Source organism: Mustela putorius, unplaced genomic scaffold (assembly GCF_011764305.1).
Source record: "Mustela putorius furo isolate JIRA1106 unplaced genomic scaffold, ASM1176430v1.1 tig00000228_pilon_pilon_pilon, whole genome shotgun sequence".
In the NCBI taxonomy this organism is placed as follows: Eukaryota; Metazoa; Chordata; class Mammalia; order Carnivora; family Mustelidae; genus Mustela; species Mustela putorius.
Genome location: NW_025421322.1, coordinates 34,818,642 through 34,842,772, shown reverse-complemented (window position 1 = coordinate 34,842,772; position 24,131 = coordinate 34,818,642). Strand labels below are relative to the sequence as shown.

General features: G+C 42.4%; 1 protein-coding gene across 3 annotated transcripts in view; it reads right to left on the bottom strand.

The window, feature by feature from the left end:
* KHDRBS3 (KH RNA binding domain containing, signal transduction associated 3) overlaps nucleotides 1-24,131 on the bottom strand; it is a 186,628-nt gene that overhangs the window by 39,848 nt on the left and 122,649 nt on the right. For all 3 annotated transcript variants that reach the window (XR_006606195.1, XM_045078157.1, XM_045078156.1), the window contains exon 7: nucleotides 5,303-5,385. Coding sequence is in view for 2 of the 3 variants with exons in the window: in XM_045078157.1 (XP_044934092.1) it covers nucleotides 5,303-5,385 (83 nt within the window). In the remaining variant the exon portion in view is untranslated. The remainder of the gene's footprint in view (nucleotides 1-5,302; nucleotides 5,386-24,131) is intronic.

Below are 24,131 nucleotides of genomic sequence, written 5' to 3'. Positions count from 1 at the left end.
TCCCACGACCCTGAGATCATGACCTGAGCCGAAGGCAGCGGCTTAACCCACTGAGCTTCCCAGGTGCCCCCCATCATAACTATTTTTGAGCCAATGTATATTAGAACAATTCCAGTATTATAAAGAATAGTTCATATTTCTCTTCGCAGTAATTGTGTGGACAGCTTGTCACTCATTAAATGTGTGACGTTAGAGAAACAATGCCTTGTTTTACACTACCGTATTAGCACTATCAAGGTCATTAGAAAAATCAGTAGGGAAATGTAGCTGAACTATACTGAATTTTCTATCACTCTGTAGGGATTCTCGTTTGTACTAATTTTAATACAAGGTATTTGAAAATCGGGAGAAAATAATTCCTAGTTTGTAAAACCTCCTGAGAGAAACTGTTGTTTCTACAGCAAAATGGTGTCATAAAATGATTACAGCGTATGAAGTTTAAACGTCATTAGTGAAAGGGACCCTTCTGCACAGCAGGTAAAAATACCCAGTGGCCACCCATATGAGTCTTCTGTTTTGCTCTATTTTCTTTTCAAGTGGGTTCTCAGTTCTAGCTAATCCCAGTTTATGTTAAATACTGATACTGACCATCCAAGGGGGAGGAGCCCTCCAAAAGGTCCCCTCTCTTCTCATTTTCCCTGTAAATCATTCACTCACACAATCCTTCCAGATTTTCTAGTACCTTGCCTATGTGGAATGAGACGCAGAACAATTTAGAACTGGGAAAGGAGGGCAGCAACCAGGATTTACTCAGCGCAATGTGCTAACTGCCTTACACTGTGCCCTAACTGCCGTACACAGATTACCTCATTAATGCTCTCACAGAAAAGACACTGTGGATGACATGATTTCTCCCTACCCCCAACAATTCCCACAGACTATAGGCTTTCCTGTCTCATTCAGCTTGTAGGCTGACCATCTACAGAAGAAACAGAGCTATACCTTCTACAAGCTGACGCTTAGAGAGGTCAAGTAACTTAGAGAGGTCAAGTAACTCGCTTAGAGAGGTCAAGTAACTTGCCCAAAGCCACAGAGCCAGCAAATACTGAAGTGGGGTCTAAATACAGGTCAGCCAGACTCTAACCACTATGGCCCAGACCTCCAGAAGTTTTTGATAACACATCTGTTATCAGAAAGAAAACTACTTTTGATCTTATAACTGTAACTGTTTTTGTGTAACATGTGCACTAGAGTATTAAACGGTTATATTTACACATAACACGAAACATCAAAATAGAAATTTTGAAAGTATGAATACAAGTTGACCTTCCCTAATTCTCTTTCTGCACCTGGTGAACTGACTTGCTTCTCGGAAGGGTGTGGACCCTAATCTGGAGATGCTACACTGTGTGCCAGAGAGACAGAGTGAGCCTGTCTTTAACTCTGCATTATTCAAGAGAACTCTATAATTTAAAGTTCTCTAGTAGCTACATTAGAAAGAAGAGGAAGAGGAAGAAGAAGGAGGAGGAGGAAACAGGTAAAATAAATTTTAGTAATGAATTCATTTTACATTCTATATTTCATGCTAAGTTTAGGACTCTGGTGAACGTCCTACATTTCCAGCACACCCCCATCTGTACCAGCCACATTTCAAGGTACACCGGCCACATGAGCTAGTGGCCACCGTGGTGGACGTGCAGGAGAACCTCTGCTCATGCTTTCTTCCACACCATGTTGTGCCAAAGAATATTTCAGAACAGCTCTGTCATCTCAAAGCAGATCAGGTGAAGAATTCTGAGTCATACTGAACCTTACAACTACGGCACAGGAAGGGGATTTCAAATTCTGATTGAGAGAATTATTGAAGTACAAAATTAATTTTACAGATCCTGAAGAGTCAAATCCAAGGAACTGCAGACTACAGGTCATCGGGTGTTACCCGGTGTCACCTATTAGTCAACATTAAGGCTGTGTGCTTCCTGAGAGCCGTGGCACTGGGAATGCTATTTGCTGAAAGGATCGAATGTAAAACTGGAAAAATAAGATCCTTCATTTAATGAGTCCTGGCGTACAACATTAATATACAGCATAAATGGAATTTTAGGTGTGATTAAGGTAGTCCAATCTGATAAGGAAACACCTCCAGTTCAGATGGAGGCCTGATGCCTATGGGATTCTAAAGCCCCATGAAGTATTCGATTACTGAATACTGTATATGGGAAATACTAATAGGAATTCCCCCCGCTGAAATCAAAGCCATGACAAGGGGAGAATGGAGGCAAGGGGACACAGGACAAAGAGGATGCTGTGGCGCCAGGCTGGGTCTGGACCACGCTTGGGCTTCAGAGTGTGGTTGAGTCACTTCACCTCTCTGAACCTGTACGGGAGGGGAGGACGTGAGTCGTAGGAGCAGTATTTTAGGACGTGCTGAGAGGGGAGAGAGGACGGACAGGACCAGGCGCAGAGGAAAGGCTCAACAGCTTAAGACAGTGGTGGTGGTGATTTCCTTGTTAAATCGCACTATCTGATCCTAGGGAGGCTCTGAAAGTTCGCTATTCTAATTCTGACACACAGACTGTTGTGCTTAAAGCGCTGTCAACATATGTGCCTGTTATGGGCCGGACCGTGTCCCCCGCCCAAAGCACATGCTGAAGCCCCCAGCCCAGTACCTCCGAAAGGCACTGGAATCAGAGACAAGGCCCTCGAAGAGGTGATTCAGTTAAAATGAGGCCCTTTGTGGATCCTAATCCAATGTGACCAGCACCATCAGAGGAGAAGAAATGCGGACACACAGGGACACACCAAGGATGCATGTGCACAGGGAAAGACCATGCAAGGCCAGAGCGAGGAGGTGGCCGTCTGTGAGCTGAAGGAAGCAGCCTCAGGAAACACCAAATCCCCCAACACCCAGACCTTGGACTTCCAGCCTCCCAACCATGAGGAAATAAAATTCTGTTGCTTAAGCCGCCTGGAGTGTGGGAATTTGTTACGGTGACTCCTACAGACTGCCACAGAGCTTGAAACCATCTTTCCAGCCCACCCCACAGCACAGCTGCTTCCCTTGGGTTTATGGGACGGAGCTGTCCTGTGGGGCCTGCGACGCTGCGGGGAGGCCGCGTGTGGCCGCGGACCGCGGGGGAAAGCCCGCTCCTCTCCTTGTAAGCTGTGTGGTCCCAGGCAAGTCCCCGCGTTCCTTCTCCTATAAAAGGGCTCATGTCTATGTCGCAGGTCATGAGGATTAAATGAATACTCAGATTACCTAGCAAAGAGCGGCTTCTACATTTGTCGGTGTGGGCAACCCACACACAAGTCTCTGTCCTCCTTCAGGTGTGATGAGTTGCAACACTGAAAAGATCACTTCAAAGAAGGCAGACTGGCTGTCAAGCAAGACGTCTCTTTAAGTGAGTCTTCCATGACACTGAAAGGCCTTATAACGTACCAGCCTCTTAATTGGTCCCTGCCTCTCGGCTCACCACCTGTCAGTCCAGCCCCTCCGCTGCCCTGGAATGACAGTGAATCCAAGTCGAAAAGCACCGTCCCCGCGTGTAACTCTACGGGCTGCCCCCTGCTCACCGCCTGCAGCGCGGGGCCCCAGCCCCCTGCAGGGAGTCGCGGGCTCCCACCTCATCGCCTCCCGCAGAGCCAGGGCGGCTCCAGATGCCACTTACGCTGCCAAGCCCCGGCCCTGCTATTCCAGCTCTGTGAAATGCCCTTCCCTGCTGGGACCCCAGTGACGCTCCCGCCCACTTCCCCTTTCGCAGTGAAATGTCCTCAGTATTCTCAAGCAGACATTAGCGCTGCCTACTTCCAGAAATACTGAATTTCCCCTCAGACCTCTCATAATGACGGTCACATTACACTGCTCTTGAGTATTTTGTTGTTGTTGTTTCCTTCTACACTATGAGCTTTTCAAAGAAACGGTCTCTGTCTCAATAATCTTTGTATTCCAAGCATCGGGCACAGAGCCCAACACACATGGACATTCGATACATGTGGGTGAAGGAACGACGGAAGCAGTGAATGTTTGTGACCCGCCATATTAATACTGTCACCATCCTCATCGTGACCACTATCACGGCTTAAAGTGGAAAGGCGATACGCTTTCTAAGTCTGGGCTCACACTGTGGGTTGGTCAGTGACTCCTCTGAGCCCTTTTCATCATCTATAAAACAGATACAGTAACTCCTGCTGTTACCATGCAGATTAAATGAGACATGTGAGTAAGGCTTACACTCCACCTGGGACTTCTGGCACATTACTCAATCCTTCCTCTCTACAGTGGGAACAGGGCCACACGCTTGATACGGTTGCTGGGACACTAACAGGAGGTACCATATGTAAAGTCTTGGTCAGCACCCACCAGTGCCAGTCCCCCGGCTGTGCCAACCCTCTCAAGGACACGAGTACAGTGCACCAGGCTCCTACTCAAAAAGACCAGTGGAGACTGCAAGTTTGAAGGCTCTTAACTATTATAAGTTATATGAGAAAAAAATCTGACATGAGCCAAAAAGAAGAAAGAACTTCCTATCCATGTCAGCCTCAGTGCCAGAACTCAGGAATAAAAAGGACCAACCTACTCAAAGTTGTCCGGCACGATATGAGTTCATTGAAACAATCACATAGTCCTTATTTTTTCATGCTTCGTAAAGCCAGTATTTTGTATACATGTCAATTTTTGTACTCCACTTAGAATTTTAAACAAAAACCAGAAGGTTTCTAGGCATTTAAGAAAACATTCTGAATAGGAATAAACTGATTTTATATATCAATGAACATCAAGGTATATTATATCACAAGAGGTAACTATAAAGCTCTGTTTTGCCTCAGATAACACTTACTTATTTCTGGGTAAATACCTCTTTAGAAAATGAATTGGAGCTACCTCATTATTCACAAATAGGAATCTGAAGTTGTTAGAAAATAGGATCACTGCTGCTAAGAAACAGAAACATTATGTGAATGCCAAACAAAACTTCTGGGTCTTTCCACCGCAGGCACTGACAATGTAGGATATTTACACATTGCTGATGTGGTTTTAAGCCTTAGGACTTGCACAGCCACAGACTTTGTAGACACTCTTCCTCCTCAGAATATACCGAACACCTAAGTTAAATTTTTAGAGTAAAAAAAATTCCCATTTTTATTTGTCAAGCCTATTGCTTTAGCACTATGATAAATTTGGGAGGAGTAAACATGCTAGTTGGTAGGATAGAGAGTGCTTCTCCAATTAAAACAAACAAAAAACAAAGCAAGCCAAGTCATGGTACCCTTGCTGTCCGATCATCCCCCTTTCCAAGAATGTACATATGTGGACAGAGAAAAGTGTCTGTTAATGGGGGTCTAATCAGAGATCGACTCTTACCTTTGGGCAGGGGTGCTATAGCTGTTATCATAGGAATCATAACTCTGTTCGTCATAAGCAGTGCCATATCCATCATCATAGTCCTAAAATAAAACAGGAGAAGTATAATAAAAGGTCAGAAAAGTTTCTGGAAAAAAACAAAAACAACAACAACACTCTGCTTTCAGTAACTCTTTATTAATTCAGCTAACATTTAAATATATATCTGGTATGGTACAAAGAAAAATGTAAGTGTGACATCAGTGAAAATGATGAGTAAAAACCTCCAAAAATTTTCTCTACAAAAGCCAAAAGAAACTGGGAAAATTCTCAGAATCCACAATTTCAAAAGTCTGAAAATTAACAAAAGGTTTGCAGAGATCTGAGGAGCATTTATTTCTAAAAACTTGGCTGAATCTTGGTACAAGCAGTGAGCTCTGTGATGTTTTAATGAGTCCCTTTCCAACCCACCATTCCCAGCTCTGCAGGAGCCTTGAAAACCAACAGCTGTAACCACAGTGGACACGAGCAATCTGGGGACCACTGGAGGAAGCAGAAAAGGGTGAGGTTCTTCAAAACTTCATTTCGAGAGTATTGTATTTGACCTGACTTGGAGCTCATCCAGTGCAAAATGCCTTTTCCCTGGGGGTATTCAAAGAAAATAATTAGAGGCAATTATATAAGATTTTAGCTGCTTGAGGTAGTGGAACAAACAGCAGTCTAATCAAAAGCCAGCAAGAGAAGTGGGAGGACAAGATATCCATTTGCCCTTTGAATAGTTCTGACACACTCCTGGCAATCTAGAAGATTACATGTCTACAGAGTACCATGTAGAAGCCCAGGAAAGACCTGGGAAGGTCCTGAGCTCTCCTCTCCAGGGATCTGAAGGTTCAGCACAAGAAAGAAAGGCAAAGCCAAGGAAGGAGTTAGTTGTAAATCAACTGGCTGAGTCTTAACGACTTGTTCCAACATGTTAGGGACTTAGTTTCCAGGCATTCATTAAAATCTCTGTCCAATCATTAGCTGACCACTAAGGTAACAGGAGACACTTCAGTAACAACACATAATAAATCTCACAATATTAGCTTGGAAAAGTCATTAAATAAAAAAGGAAAACAAAAAATACTGGAAGAAGGAGCATTTAGTTTCCACAGTTGGCACATTAAGTTACATATCTACTTTTATTTTTTATTTTGGATCTTATTTATTTATTTCTTTGAGAGAGAAAGAAGCAGACTCCCCACTAAGCAGGGAGCCTGATGTGGAACTTGATCCCAGCACCATGGAATCATGACCTGAGTTGAAGGCAGACATTTAACCAACTGAGCCACCCAGGAACCCCTAAATTTCTAGTTTTAAAAAGAAATTAGGTGATATGCAAAGAAACATGAAGGTATGGCTCACACAGAAGAAAAAAATAATCAACAGAAACTGTCCCTGAGGAAGCTGAGACACTGGACTTACCAAAGACAAATAAGTTACTTGAAATATATTCAAGAAACTAAAGGATACTCTGTGTCTAAAGAACTGAAGTATGAGAACAATGCCTCACAAAATACAGAGTATTAATATAGATATAGAAAATAATAAGGAATCTAAAGAAATTTTTGAGTTGTAAAGTACAAAAAGTGAAATGGAAAAATCACCAGCGAGGTTCAACAGCAGATATAACTAGGCAGAAGAGAGAATAAGTGAACTTGAAGGTAAATCAATTGAAATTATCCAGTATGAGGAAGAAAATACAAAAAGATAAGGAAACAAGGTCTCAGAGACATGTGGGATACCATCAAACATGAATGTATGCATAATGTGGTACCCAGAAGAAGAGGAAAGCAAGGAGCAAAAGATTATATAGAAAAATAATGGCTAAAAACTTCCCAAATTTGATGAAAAACTTTAACCTACCAACCTACCAAGAAGCTCATAAAATTCCAAGTAGGGTAAGCTCAAAGAGACCCATGCCTACGTACGTCATCATCAAAATGTTAAAAGACAAAGAGAGGATCTTAAAACAGCAAGGGAGAAGTCACTTATCATGTGAAAGAGATTCACAATAAGATCAAAAGCTGATTTCTCAAGAAAGACCGAGGAGGCCAGAAGATGATGGGATTGCACATTCCAAGTACTAAGAGAAAAAGATTGTCAACTAAGAATTCTATAACCAGCAAAACTATCCTTCAAAAATAGAAAAATTAATGTATTCTCAGGAAATAAAAACAGAGAGTTCATCAACAGGTGATACGTTCTACACAAAATAGTAAAAGGAGTCCTTAAGGTAAAGTGAAAGGTCATTAAAAAGTAACTTGAATTCACATGAAAAAAATACAAGTAACACTGATACAGGTAGCTACTTAAAGAAATACTAAACTATAAATGTGTTTTTGTTGCAATTCCTTTTTTCTTTTGTTTGATTTAAAAAGCAACTGGATGAAGAACTAACTACAATTCTGTGTTGATGGGCACACAATGTATGAAGCTACAACTTGTATGACAGTAACAACACAAGAGTGGGCAGGTAAGGACATAGCTAAAGAGGAGCAAAGCTTTTGTGTACTGTTAAAATAAAGTTGGTATAATTTTGAAAAAGATTGACATAAGTTAAAAAGCAAATTGTACTCTCCAGGGCAGACTAATAAAATAAGAAACAAGAAAAGAGAGGGGCCTGGGTGGCTCAGTTGACTCAGCATCTGACTCTTGGTTTCATTTGGGTTATGATCTCGGTGTTATGAGACTGAGCCTGCTAAAGGCTCTGCCTGAGATTCTCTCTCCCTCTCCCTCCCCCTTTGCCCCTTCTCAGCCTACACATACATGTGCACTCTCTCTAAAAATAAATCAATAAAATCTTAAAAAAGAAAAAATATCCAAGAAGGGGCGCCTGGGTGGTTTCATGGGTTAAAGCCCCTGTCTTCGTCTTGGGTCCTGATTCCGGGTCCTGGGATAGAGCCCCATGTCTGGTTCTCTGCTCAGTGGGGAGCCTGCTTCCTCCTCTCTCTCTGCCTTCCTCTCTGCCTACTTGTGATCTCTGTCAAATAAATAAATAAATATCTTTAAAAAAGAAACAGAAAAAAATGACAATGCAGTTAAAGTGATCAAATTAAAAAATCTAACAACAGAAAGAGATAGTAAGGTACAAAAAAGACACAAGACACAGGGAAAAAATAGCAAAATGGCAGATATAAAACCAACTTTATCAGTAATTACACTAAATGTAAATGGATTAAATAACAGAAATTGGCATCAATGTTTATGAGATCCAACCACTTGCTGTCTACAAGAGATACACTTTAGATTCAAAGATAAAAAATACATTGGAAAAAAAAAAAGATGGAAGAAGATACACCATGGAAATACGAATCAAAAGAGGACTACCATAGCTGCACTAATATCAGGCAAAATAGATTTTAAGATAAGAATTGTACCAGAATAAAAAAGCACATTTACTTATAATGATAGAAGAGTCAGTCTATCAAGATGGTAATTATAAAAATGTATGCATGTGTGTGTGTGTATATACACACACACACACATATAAAATATATAAATATATATAAATACATACAAGCATATATTTTTATATATGTTTATATATTTATATATATTATATATATTTATATATGTGTGTGTATATATATATATACACACACGCATACATTTTTATTATATGTGTGTGTGTGTGTGTGTGTATAAAACAATAGAGCTCAAAATATATGAGGCAAAAACTGACAAAATTTTAGGAAGAAAAAGATAATCCAACAACAATAGCTGGGAACTTCAACATCGCACTTCAATAATAAAAAGAACATTAAAAAAAAAAAGATCAAAAAAGAAATAGAAGATTTGAACAATATAATCTAAGTATACCTAACAGACAGATATAGAACAGTCAGCCCAGTGAGGGTGAAATACACATTCTTCTCAATACACATGGGACATTCCCCATGTTAGATCATACATTCTCTCAATTCAAAATTCACTACAAAGCTAAGTAATCAAAACAGTGAGGTACTGGTAGAGATGCAGATCAACAGAACAGAACCAAGCGTATAGAAATAAACCCTTACAGCTATGGTCAACTCACTATCAACAGACTGCCAAGACAACTCAATGGTGAATAGAACAGTTTTCTCAGTATATGGTGTGGGAAAAACTGGATACCCACACACAAAAGAATAAAGCTGTCCTGTTACCTCACACCGTATACAAAAACAAATACAAATGCATCATACATCTAAGTATACAAGCTAAATTATACAACTCTTAGAAGACACCATAGGTGTAAATCATTGTAATTTTCAAACAGTTATGAGTTTCTTAATATGCCAGCAAAAGCACAAACGGCCAATGAAATATAGACAAAAATAAACTTCATCAAAATTAAAAAACATATGCATCAAATGACATTAGAAAGACAGTGAAGACTGTCCACAGGATGGGAGAAAATATTTCCAAATCACATATCTGATAATGGTCTCATATTCAGAAAATAAAAAGAACTCTTACAACTCAACAATAACAACAACAACAAGAGCAAAAGCCATCCTCCTAGTGCTACTGGAGACAGGCTTCAAACTGAGGACATTCTGCAGATTTAAAAACAAGCACACTGTAGTTATTTGAAAAGCACTGTGGAAGTCAAGAAGGTCCAGAGAAATGACCATTTTATAAAATCAAATTAGATATATTACAATGACATTTATGTCCATGAACGTATGAATCCTACCCTGAAACTGATCACCAAGTTTCTGGTATTAGTCAATTATATAGTGACCTTGGATTAATTGCTATATGCTTAATATTTAAATGAGCCTGAAAAAAACACCTATTTTGGAACATTGGTCTTACCAGTATTAATCAGTTTAGTGATTACCACCAGATCTCTTGAAGTACAGAAATGTGGTCAAGGGGTAAGAGAAAGGATCTGGAGTTAGATGAGCTTCCATAAGTTACCATCAATGATTTTAGGCAGGCTCATTCCCATATCGAAATCTGTTTCTTTACCTGTAAATTGTGAATCCCTTAAATATTCTGAAGGGATGGGAAATTATATATATATATACATATGTACAGATTACAGCAAAAGCGCACAACATGTATTAATAACTTTATGAAGGACAGCTTATATAATTATTATATTAAAGCATTACCCATAAAGACCTCTCTCCTGGATTTCTCAAACAACACAGCTAACAGATACAGATACAGAACATCAGAAGCCACTGCGTGCAAGGGTATGAGCCAAATAACTTAGTGAATAACTTAGTCTCTTTTAAAAAGCATCTATTAAATATTAGACCTCAATTTACTTGGCTTAGGCAATCCCAAATATCTAAAAAATTATAATGATTTCCATTTTGTAAAACAAACATCACACTAAGAGGCAGTACTGTCTCTGTAGGAATGAGGCTCAAACATTTTGCACAAGATCACCTATTTTTCTTTTAGATGCTTTTTCACAAAGGAGGAACTTAGTATTTGTTGAAGAGCTGCATGTCTAGTACTTTGGGCACAAGACAGAATAAAACATAAAATGAAAACTCAATAAATAGGGGCAGAGGAAAAATAAAAGTGAAGAATACACTTAGCACACAATATATAAACCACAGTGTTCCTCACAGTCGCAAAAGGCAGATTATTCATTTGGTGATCTTCCAACGACCAATGCAAGGAGAGAGCTATCGGACAAGATATAGGCAAAGATTACAACAACAAAACTGATGGGATTTTAATAACACAGTAAGTCATACAAATGCAGGTATTACTGATAATCCTGGTGAGTTCATAAATTAAAAGAACCTGGTGTTCCTAATAGGAAGAGTAATATTAAGTTAAATTAAAAAACAGCAAGAACAAACCAAAGCCCTTCCACTTGCCTCCTACCCTGTTCCTGGCATTCAGTTAGACATGACGAATGGAACAGGAGTGTCATTGTCTACTCTGGTGTGGTGCAAGTGAGACAACGGACCCCTAAAGAGATAATGATAACACCACAGGTCAGGTGCTGTGGCAAATGTGAGCACTGAGGTGGCACAAAGTTGCCCAAAGGGGAATGGGAATGGAGAAGACGACCCTAAAGTGCCAATGTTAGCACTTTGTTACAAAAGCCGAGAAAAGCAAAAGCAGCTGTTGAAATCATTAAAAATAAAAACCAGGCAGAATGAACAGCAGGTGCCAAACAGCAGAGGTACAGAAATCTGAGAACCCTCACATCCAGGAAAACCAGCAGCTTGCTGGGGGCACCCTGTAAAGAGCAGAGAGCAATGAAACTGAGAAACCCATAAACAACAGCACGATTTGAGTTCTGAGTGACATGATCCACCTTGTGGCTTAGGGACACAGGAAACAGGGTGCAGACACAGAAGACGACGGTGAATCTGGAGGGCTGGACTGGTCATTAGGTCATGGCACTGCACAGTGTGGCAATGAGGAGCTCAGGGCTCTCCAGGAATGTGTTAGGAGCCTGAAGAGTATGGCTTCACCAAGTGAAGAATTCCACGGCTCTGTTTATTTAAAGGATCAAGATTGTAAATGAGTGGAACTTTCAGTGCTATACTAAATGTTCAGTGCTATAGTAAATGTTCTAAATAACTAAATGTTCAGTGCTATACTATTTTAACCCTACAGTTATGTCATTCATTCCTTGTTCAATTATTGTGTCAGATATTACAAGGCTAGAAATATACTTGCATTTTCAAATTGTTTAGGTCACTGAATTATTGACTTCCATGTTTTTACACTGAAGATTTTAAAGCATTAAAATTGCAATTCTCACATAATTTCTTTCATGATGATTTCACAGATGGATTTGGCCATGGGGGGCAGAGCTCCTCCCATGACAAAAATTGTCTGTTCGGTGGACGACACTTGAATAACACAGGGAAGCGTGAAGAACAACGTGACTGGAGAGAAGAAAAGCTCAGTGTAGGTGCACATACGTTTGTAAGTTTCTAGGAAGGAGTAGAGGGTTCTTGTTGATCATCGGCCATCTTACTGCAAGGCAGGAGAGGAGGTCACTCGTAGACAATCGGGGATTTCATCAGAAAGGGTTCAAGATCGTTACATGAGGAAGGGCGGCAGGCAGAGTGAGTGAGAGCCCCTCAGCATTAGGTTTCTTTGTCTGAGAACCAATCTGGGCATCAGCAGTGCGCTCTCTCTTTTGGTTTCTCTTTTTGTTCTTTTTTTTGAATGCTCTTAGTGTTTCCAACTACTGCTTGCTGGTTTTCTTACTTATTTAATTTGATATTAAGAAATTCCTCTTTGGATTTTTCTGAGGCCAGATCAGGGATTTTAACAAACAGTGAATACATTATTTGTTACAGATTAACATGTAATTGGGTAGAAATCATAAATCTAGTAGAGACGGGGCATCACAGACTTGGGTCAATCACACCACTAAGCTGAGAGTCTACTCTAAAAAGCCTTTCAGAACCTGGTGTGGGGGACATCTATGTCCCTGTTGGCAGTGCACAGACGTGTTGAACGATTTTCTTTACACTTGAAATCTTCAGGTAATTTCCCACATTTCTGTATTTTCTCCAAGAGAACATGCCCCTTTGTGACATGGCCTAGTCAACATGTCAGCCTCATTTTTTGCCGTACGTCCTGAGCTGCTCCCAACAAGCCTCTGCATCCCCACCCTGTGCCAAGGGAATTTTTCACTCTGAGGCTCGAAGGACTCTCCTCTCCTGCTGTATCTGCTCAGTCCCAAGACGCCGTGTGATGCAGCGACTGAGCAGATACGCACATCTCCATTCCTGGGTGGGAAGGAGTGGGCCTTGGCCTCCCCCACTGTTACCCACACAGATAGTGTCTTGTTTACTCTTTTACACAGAGCAGGACGAGTGCCTGGAGCCTAGGAAGGGTGGCTCAATACATCAATGCTCATTCGATTGCTGGACCGAGTGCCTGCAGAGGAAAAAGCATGCAGATGCACCCCCGCCTGGTCCTGGGTCCTGGCCTGAGCATGGGCCTTATGAACTTGCTTATTCCAAGGACCTACTGAATTCCCTCAGAAGGAAGCTTAAGAGAGTTCCCTAACTTTATTCAAATGCAGTGCAACGATGTTTTATCTCCTTTGCCACACTTATAAAACAGGGTCCTGTACCTGTGAGTGGGATGGCACAGGAGATACACATGTCTGTTAAAACGCTGAGAATCCCTGGTCTCCACAAAGTTCTCGGAAGGCACCTTCATCTGGGCAGAGTCAGTGCCTGGGGCTTTCCCCTGCCCCCAGCATCTCGCCCGGCAGGAAGTTCTCAGCTACCTCCATGCCATCGCTGCTTCCCCATGATGACTGCGGTACAGTCGCCCAGAAGGTCTCAGCTGGATTCCTAAGATATTCTAACTCATCTCCCTGGAAGTGCTCCCTCCTCTAAACCTTCCTCCAGAAGTAGCCACTAAAATGTGGGTCTGAGCTTGCTGCCTCCCTGCTTACAAATCTCCACTCCCGACTCGTCCTGTTTCTACAAAATAAAGCACACCTCGCCAAGCCTCGCGTGGGCTCGCCTCAGCATCCTGCCCAGAGACAGCGCAGGGTGTGCCACAGCACCTCTAGAAGCTTCCCCGCTTCATGCTGTAAAGGCTCTGCACCCGCTGCTCCCTCTGCTACCCCCTTCTAGGTTTTCCACCAGAAGCCCTCAGGCTTAAGTTTCACACCCTCCTTTGTGCTTCCACGATAACTGAGAACTCGCTAATACAAGGGACCTGGAATTATCCCTCCGCCTCCTTCTTCCCCCTGAGTCTGCAAGGTCCTCATGGGTAAGACCCAAGCCTTGCTTGTTCTCATATGCTCAACGTCTGCCATGTTGGAGGCTCACAGTGACCTTGTTGAATAAATGAATGACGACGAAAACTAAGTATGGACCAAGCAGCAGGAAGTAGACCAAAAACTTCTTTAAGATGAATGGAAATTAAGGAGATACTGTAGAATCAAATGCAGTATTTATTATAAAATACGATAAATGTTGGCAATGAGACCTCACCCGAATTCTTCTGTCAAACATTACCTACAGGTCTTACATCGCCTGTCCTCAGCAAAAATTCCCTTTTAAAACTCTGTATGCTATTTCTGAAAGTCAGAACATTATTAAAAACTGCAAACAAACATGGACAAGAAATAAATGTATATTGATATGAAGTCTTGCCTTATTAACAAAGAGTTACTGATTCAACAGGTTACACCTCCGAGTTTTCATCTTTAACAGTGAAGACGTCTGTCTATGTGGAATTTAACTGAGAGGGTGACCTGGACACTTGCTTGATGCCAGAGCTATATGAGAAACATGTTCTCACATAGGTAGAGATTCTCTGTTTGCCATTCCCGACCTAGAAAACTCCAACCGACACATGGTCAAAATACCAAAGAGATTTTTGAAAAGAGATTTTTCCGAGATAAAGGAAACAGCATGACCTATTTTTAATTCTATTTCTGTCACAAGTAAAATCAAGCATAACATTTAAGCTGGGAAAAGCCATTTTAAACAGAAGAATTTATAAAAGACTTGAATTTCAAAAATAATATTTCAGTTTTATGTCCTTTTAAAAGGAAACAATTACCCTATATAACACCTCACTTTAATTAGGGTGATATCTGGTCATTTTGAAATGCAAGAAGTTTTAATTTATAATACATTAAAATCTATAGTCTTGGGGTGACTGGGTGGCTCAGTCGGTTAAGCGTCTGCCTTTAATTAGGGTGATATCTGGTCATTTTGAAATGCAAGAAGTTTTAATTTATAATACATTAAAATCTATAGTCTTGGGGTGACTGGGTGGTTCAGTCGGTTAAGCGTCTGCAGAGACTCACTTCTCCCTCTCCCTCTGTCTCCCCCAACTCGTGCTCATGCTCAAATAAATAAAATATTATAAAACATCTATAACCTTATAATGATTATTTTGACTTTATAAGATAAACATTAAGCTAAAAACAGTCTTTTCAAAAACACATTTTCCTGGGGTTCTGAGTAATAATATCCTTGTCAAGTATTACCAATGACCATGAACATATCACATAACTAAATTGATTTATAATTAAGGACAAAAATCACAATATTAATAATAATTCAAAATAAGAATCTTTTCCATAATCATTTAAATATCATTAATTCAACAATCAAATCACATCCTTAGGTATTGTTTACAGCTAGGAGGAATATACTATACACAGCTTCTAGACTATACAAATTCTTCCCATCAGCCTTTGGAGTCTGATGCTGTGTTCAAATTCCAGCTCTAACTGTGCAGCATTGGGAATATCACCTAACCTCCTCAAACCTCAATTTTATAATTTGCCAAAGGGGAATTGTGATCCATGTTATGGTTATTTCCAACTATTAACCAGAAAATATATACGAAACCTGCTTGACTCGCCCAATAAAGGTAGATTTATTTAAGGATCTATCCCTTTTAACATTCTCAAACTCTTAAGCCAGAGAAACAGCAAAGCTATCCATAGTTTTGTCTTTTATAGAATGTGATCAGTTCTTAGAACTTTGTCTAAAACTGCACTGTCTGTGTGTCCATTCAGCAAATGCTGCTGCTGCCATGGTTCTGGATGAAGCAGCAGCTGCCCACGACCAGCTGTGATCCTCTCCACAAGTGAACCCAGCTTGGGAAAACAGAGCTACGTCAGTCATTCACAGAACGATTTCTCTCCTCTCAGCTCATACCTAACAGCCACAATTACATCTGTTTGGATTTGACAAGGTGTTCAAAAACACAATAAAGGAAAATTAGATAACAAAGAGGTTAACCCAGTAATTCCACAAACAAGGGAAGGGAAAACTGTATACAGAATATTAAAGAAAACCAAATTAAACCAGAAATCCCATGAGGATGGAAGAAAGGGGAATTACTAAACTGCATTAAGGCCACATTATGCACATCATGCCGAAGATATTTACATCTATTTTTCTGCTTTCCAAAGGAGGTGGGCATTTGTTGAATGCCTACTACTTGCCAGGCATCTCTCCAAGCACGGGGGACACAGTACCAAACAAACAAAACCAAAATGCATCCTTGTCCCTGGAGGGCTGACATTCTGGTGGGGCGGCAGACAGAGAACACCAAGCATCCCAATGATGGCACAGGGGAGGTGGGGGAGGCAGCCAGAGGAGCCTTAAGCAAGGACTCCTGTACCAGTGTGAAGAGAGTGAGGAGCTGCTTATGCAGATTTGTTTAAGGGCGTGGGGGGTAGATTTCAGGCAGGATGAATGACAAGCACAAAGGTCCTAAGGTAGAGTCAGCCACGTTGAGTGAGCCAAAGCAAGGACAGGAGCCAGGTCATCTGGGACCTGCAGGACTTGATGTGAGGGAGGTGGCCACCAGAAGCTGCTGGGCCTCGCGAGAGTTTCTGTGTTGTCTGAGATTTGTCTTTCTGCTTCATTTGAATTGACTTCTTCCACATTGTTTCTTCCTTCATCTGCATCTAATCTGCTAAAAACCATTTACTTAGTTCTTTTTGTTGCATTTTACAGTTCTACAATATCTGCTTTCTGTATTTCTATATTTTCCAGTTCTCTGCTTAAACCATCAATCTCATCTTTTAATTCCTAGGTGATATAGAACATAGAGTTATTTTAAGTTTATATCTGATATCTGAATCTACTATCTCTATTTTTTTCCTCCATTTATTATTATGGGGACTTCAACTTGTATTTATATATAAAAAATTAACAGAAAAAAATTTAAAGTCTATGTTACATATTTCTCTGGAGAGAATTTATATTTGCTTTGGGTGGAAGGATAGGAGAATTAGCAGTCCAGCTTAGCCTGGCCCAGAGGGACTGGGACCTCCAAACAGCCTTCCCACGTAGGTGCTTCTCTGAGCTCCAACGCAAAGCCTACGGGGTTATCAACCCTCTGCACCCAAACCTGGGGGGCCTTGAATTCCATTTTTTTTTTTAAACCTTTTCAAACTCCAGGTTTTTTAAAGCTCCATTACCTTCTCAGCGGCCTCTTCAGGAACCGGCAAAAGGCCCCCCAGGGGTTCCCAAGCAGGGTTCTACCAGAGAATAAAGCCCAATACTCCATGGCCACTGTGTACAAAGTGAATTCACTTCTTTCCCATGCATCTAGAAAGGCAGTACTTTCCTAGCACCATTTGCTACATCCCGTGATAGAGATGAGGCAGCCCAGTTGAGAAAGGCTGCCCAAGGGAAAGCGCGCTCAAAAATGCTGAGCTCACCTCTTTGGCGTTGGTCAAGAGGCTAGCCAGTATCTGTTTTGTTTGCATTTTGCTCGCTCTTATACCTCCGAAGACGTTTTCTTTGTTGCTTCTGTCTCACCCCTCCCAGCCACTCTCGGCAGGGTCTGGGGCAGACTCTCACGTATGGGGGCTTCCTGTCTTTCGGGCCACCATGTTCTCGGAGTGCCGACAGGAGGAAGCATTCAGTAAATCCTTTCTGCATCAGTGGGTCAACAATGAATGAGCAACAGCTGTGGATTCATTCACTCACTCTTCCCAGTGAGAAGACAGCTCCTGTGAGAATGACAGCTGGCCAGGAGGGAGGCACCAAGTGACTCCAGCGTCACCAGGAAGAAGGGCCTCCTGGAACACAGAAATGCACACCTACTGCACAACAGAGCGTCCTCCACAAGGAAACCAAAGCCCCAGACAATCAGAGTTTACACTGTTAGCACTAAGACTGCTCTGTGCTTAGCTTCGAGGCAGAGAACCCTTCGGGTCACCACCTGGTCTAAGGGCAGATACGCCTGCAGGAAGTCGTGCTGTTGTGTGATGGACAGAGTACTGGGACTGTCTGGTACAGCATTCTTCAGACACATATTGGTCATATCTTAAAACCATTTATCCAAGTATACAACAAGGCGTAAAAAGGTACAAACCCCAAGTGCGCTGCTTAGTGAGTGAGCAGGGAGTGCGCACAGCACGTAACCAACACTCGGATCAAGAACCAGAACCCCCTGGCCCTGCTGCGAGGCCGTCCCCATCCTGTTACTACCTACCCCCGGCAGTAACCACGCTCAAGTGAGCGTGAACTTTCTATCAGTGGAATCCAGGTAACTACTGCTCTGCCCAGCACAGTGCCCTGAGACCTGTCCTTGTCGTCAGAGGGAGCTTCAGCAGGAGAAACCATCCTTTCTCGCTGCCTGAAAATACGATCTGTATCGTTACACTGCGGCTGGTTTATCTACTCTTGTTCTGAAACGTATTTGGCTTCTTTCTAGTCTTTGCCTACGTGGCCCTTGCACAAGCATTGTGTGTGTCCTCGTACGTTCCCAGGAGCAGCACCGCGGGGTCTCAGGGAAGCATGTGTACAGCTTTAGCGGGGGTGTCCAACAGGTTTCCAAACTAGTGCGATCAGCCTAAGTTTCCACAGCAGCAGAGAACTCCTATTGTACCCCGATCCATTTCAAACTGGAAATTATCTTTTTAACTATTTCCGTAGGTGTGAACAGCACTGGGTATTATGCTTATCATAAACAGCAATCCCCACTTATCCAAGATTTCGCTTTCTGAGGTTGTGGTTTCCTACAGTCCACCACAGGCCAGAAGCAGATGGTCCTCCTTGTGGCCCTTGTTAGAAGGCCAACAGTAGCCTCCCGCTCCGTCACAGGCCTGCATCACTCCCCTTGCTCCTTCTGGCCACGTGGACCTTTTATCACCCCACATCCTCCCAAGAAGAAGGGTGCGTAGCACAGTAAGCTATTTTGAGAGAAAGAGAGACCACATTCACATAGCCTTCATTACAGTATATCGCAGTAGCTACTCTATTATTGTTGTTGTTAATCTCCTATGGGCCTCATTCATACATTAAGTTTTATCATGGGTGTGTGAACAGGAAAAAACAGTGACTGTATCATTGAATAGTACCTGCAACTTCAGGCATGCCCCGGGGGACCTGGGACAAACCCTCCCCAGTTAATGAGGGATTTCTGTATCAATGTCCTGGGCACAGTTAGCAAGGGTCTGGCATGAAAGACAGAGCTACCTGGTAAACTGAGGAACTGAGATTTCTGAGCCAAAACCCAAATGACTTATACACTACTTTTTACGTGCCAGGCACTACTTTAAATACATTTTTTCAAAGATTTATTTACTTGAGATAGAGTGAAAAAGAGCATGAGCAGGGGAGAAGGGCAGAGGGAGACTCCCCTAGCAGCTCCCTGCTGAGCATGGCAGCCCCACTGTGAGAGCTGGACTGGGGCGGGGGGGGGGGGGTGTCTACCCAGGCTCCATCCCACAACCAGGAAATCATGACCTGAGCGGAAACCAAGAGCCATCTTTATGGCTGTTTAACCCACTGAGCCACCGAGTGCCCCTAGATACTTTCCATATTTTAATTTGTCTAATCTTCATAACACTATATGTTAAATAAGTACTAATATTTCCACTTAAAATCAGGGACTGAGGGATAGAGCAGATAAGAAACTCACCCAAATGACGCAACAATTAAAGACACAGCAAAGATGTGAATCTTTGCTTGTAACTATGGCTTGTAACTATGGCGATAAATACAGGCCTCATCCCCATAAAACAGAGAATACTATACTATAATCAGCTCCCCGGGACAGGGCCACACTCTGAGGACACATCTGGACGGCCAGCCGGCCTTGCGTGCGTGTTACCAAACCTGACAGTGTACTTTAGTCCTGAAATACATCTTTCAAGGTTCCATGTCCCTCACACTCTGCCAACGAACTAGATGAAAGCAAAAGGATAAAGATAATAATAAACCTCATCAGTAAGATGGCACCACCACGCCTCTGCTGGCCGCCCCGACATCCACCGGCGCCTCCCGTGGGTCTCTGCCTGCCTGAATGCTGCTAGCGCCCTTTCTCTGTTTGGTCTGCTCTCTCCAGAAGTCTTTCCACGTTCCATCAAGCAGTAGTCTTCCCTGATTGGTCCTCCTGAAATACTCTGTATGTGTGTGTGTTTCTTTGCTGTATTAAGAAATCAAATATTGATTACTACGCTGGGCACTATGGATAAAAAGCCATGGCATCTATCATCAACAACTTGAAATGTAAGAAAAATAATGATATAAGTGAAGGGAATGATCACATTGTTCTAAGAAAGTATCTTAAGTAGGGTGTTTACACATAGACATGACAAAGAACCACCACCTGAAGCAGACAGAGTCATGGGTGGGTTCAACGCGCACAGCAAAGGTGTGTCTTCCTAGACCCTGATCTGCTTGACCGCAGGGATGGAGTTCGATGAACGCTGGTTAATGCATGAAGAAAATGACAAAACTAAGATGGCAGGTTCTTGTAGGGGATCCATTAGAACAGAGGGCCATTCCCATGGTTCTCAAGGCCCTCCCTGCCACAGCCCTAATTCACTTGAGGGACACGACACCTCCATCCCAGTAGCTCAGATACAACCATCATCGCTCGCTCACTTCAATAGACAAGCCCTCACTGCAGAGGCAAAAAGCGTTCTCCATGCCCTAGAGACACTGTCATTCTGGAGTTCTCCATGCTCTTAAAATGCTTTTCTGGTTGCTTTGTTTAAAATACAGAGAAGAAAAACAAACAAACAAACAAACAAACAAAAAACAACCTCTAAATACATAAATTTAAAATCTGAAATCATTTCTCAAAGTTCTGTGTTTCCAAAATAGGTCAACCTTTCCAACAATTTAGGAAAGAGATCAACTTATGAAGGTCCTGATAGACATTTCAAGTAAATTGCATGTGGCTCTTGCTTCCGGTAAAATGAATGTAAAAAATTACAGAACCTTCATCTTTTTATCTAAAATAAAAAGGTGTCCCTAGGCTTTTCAATTCACATTTAAAATGCATTTTCATAAATAACCTTTTCACAATCTGTACTCTGTTTTAATTAAATTTCTCACTATGGAAAACAAGATAATTGAAACAATTTAGAGATTAGTTAACTGTCAAAAAATTACGCCAGTAGTCACTGCACTGGGAAAATTTGCCAACGGTACAACGTTTTTCTGTAACTAAAGTCCCCAAACTAGTCATGTAATCAAAACTTCATGTGAGCTCACAAACGAAAGAGGACAATGGCTTCACTGAGTCTTCAGAACAAAATCTACATCACAGATTTACACTTACGTTCAAACACTGCATTTGGTTTTGCACGGATGTTTCCAGTCACCCAAAATTTGTAAGAGTTTATCCCTCTGGCAAAAGAGTCCGTGGCAGTCCCTGCGTGGCCAGGTGTTGGAGGGGACACCGACTATGGCGGGAGCAGGCTGCCTGCTTCGAGCCAGCTTCATCTGCCGCAGCGTTACTGCGCCGTGATGCGGGAGAAGAGGCAGAAGAGGCATGTCTGCTTGTGAAACCCACCCTTCAGATTTCTGCTCCCATTCAAAACTGTCTCTGACTTTTTAAACCTGGTTTAAGTGAACAAATGGCAGATGTCCTGTGAGGAAACGCCTCCGAAGAGCTGCACAAGACAGTCCTGAGAAGCCCCATCCCCACGGGGCAGAGCACAGGCTCCGGGGGGGCCTCCTTGTGCCCGGCCTTCCCCCGGCACGACTGCACCCCATGAGGGAGGCAACCCAGAGGGATAATTAGGGCATATCAAGTACCCGCAGAGCTTCCATATTCTGAAGAAGTTGTAGGACTTCTGGAACGCCCTACCATGTTCATGTTTAAAGGGGATCAACCCATCAGCTCAGCCTCCAAAGCCTACAGGGATTCACATGAAGATAGCGGGGACATCACTGACTGGCACGTACTTCCTACGAAGAAATAGATGGGTGACATGGGCATAATTAAATGAGTTAGAAAAGAACATGATTAAAGTTTCTAAGATGATTTGAGTTTGTACATCCTGAATGGTGAGTATGCATTTGAAAAGAACTCTCATTTTTAAAACATTTTTCAAAACTTCTGTTCTAGAATTCAAGAGACTCAGAGCCACTCACTCACTTTCCACTTTCAGCTTGTTACTCCCATTAACATTTAGTTTGCTGTGTTTGTTCTGTGACTTTCTTTTCAGTACCAAGATCTCTAGCTGAAGAAAATGAAGTTCTTTATTATAAAAAAGCATTTCTGGGTGACAGAATGAAGAAAGCTTCAGAAAACAACCAATTACAGAATTTTAAAGTTGGAAAAAAAGGACAGTGTCTGGCCTAACCTGCTGGTTCCTTGGGTGAAGTACCATGACCGGCACTTTGTAGTCACAGAAACCAAAGCCCAAAAGGTTAAACAATTTGCATACGAAACAGTGGTGACACTGATAAGAAGGGAGACAAGAAACCAAGTATTTGCCTCACAGAGTAACATTCTCTTTATTAAATTGTATTGTCTTCCATATTTATTAGTTCACTAAATGAGCCATGTTATGTTGCTAAAATTGGTGCCAGATACTTAATTTTACTTCACTAAGAATATTTAACAGTGCACATGACACATGGAATGACACCATTCATTGGTGGTAACGAAGATCACCCTCCACATGTTAATGTATGATCTCTGAACTGTCAGGCCTGTGGCAGGCTTTGGGCAAACTCAGAGGAGAGGAGAGGGAAGAGGGGAAGAGAGAGGAGGGGGGGGTGGGGAAGCAAGAGGAGAGGAGGGAAGAGGCGAGGGGAGAGGAGGTGGCCGGAGAGGACTGATGGAAAGCTGGTGGCAGGTGAGACATGGGGACAAGCATTACAGACAGGTGCAGACTGGGACAAGTGCAGGTGCTCCTGGAGGACATGGTCACAGCATGTGAGCGGGATGCTGCGAGGGAGGGGTGTCTCCCGAGGGGGGCAAGCACCTTAACTAAAGCTGGGGTGACATGAGGAGCTGGAGAGCAAAGAGCAATGCAGATGTGAAAAGACTCGGTTTGCTGTCTGCTTACAGGGAACGAGAAGAGGCACCGGTGCGCCCCTGCCGCCTGGGGATATGCCGTCCACCCTCACCAGCCTCTGTGAGCCCACGGGGCTGGCCCAGGCCACAGCTTTGACAGTGCTGTGCGGCACTCTGGGACAGAAAGACACAGGAGGTGGACACTGGACGGCACGCAAGGGAGAGGTGAGACTGGAGATTTAGATCAAGTAGTTACAAGCAAGCGGTGTTTATTGTTGTTGTTATTGTTTTTTAAAAGACTTATTTATTTGACAGAGAGAGAGCACAAGTAGGCAGAGAGGCAGGCAGAGAAGGGGAAGCAGGCTCCCCGCCGAACGAGCAGGGAGCCCGATGCGGGGCTCGATCCCAGGACCCTGAGACCATGACCCAAGGCAAACGCAGAGGCTTAACCCACTGAGCCCAAGTGCCCTGCTAACATGCAGTGAAATCATGGAAACGGACATTTTTCAGCGACAATAAAAGATAGTGAGCGTTTAAAGAACATGGATCTATTTTGATTGTGTGTTTTCTCTGCATGTGGAGCCTAAAGTGATTTATCAAAACTGGTTTCATTTTAGAAATTCATATGTAAATTGGGCTCTGCCAGGAAGCATCAAACATGTCTTTCTATGTAATTACACCAACACTTTGAATTGTTAAAGTGCTCTCACTGAATGTACTCTGGGTTATGTTAATTACTTTGTCAGTTATTTAATTATTTGGACACAAGTAATGAATCAATGTCATTTTGGGGAAGAGGTACTTCTTGTTCTCAAAAAAGAGATGAGAAGTTACAGTAATTATGTCTAATTTTACTAAGTTAAAAGTGGAGCAGAAGGTCCCAAATTTATTCGCAAATGGTTGAAAACATATTCATTATCTGTTTTCTTCTCTCCTGGAAAAAAAAGCTAATCATGTTGAATTGTCTTGTTTCCTTAGAGTTACTCTTAAAAGACAAGCGTTCACTGACAGGAGGATCTGGTCTTCCCGACGTTGAGTCTGTTCCTCACGCATGGCCACTGCCTTGTCACCTGCCCTCTCCTCACGCTCCTCTCCTCGCAGAGCAGCAGACTGATTTGCC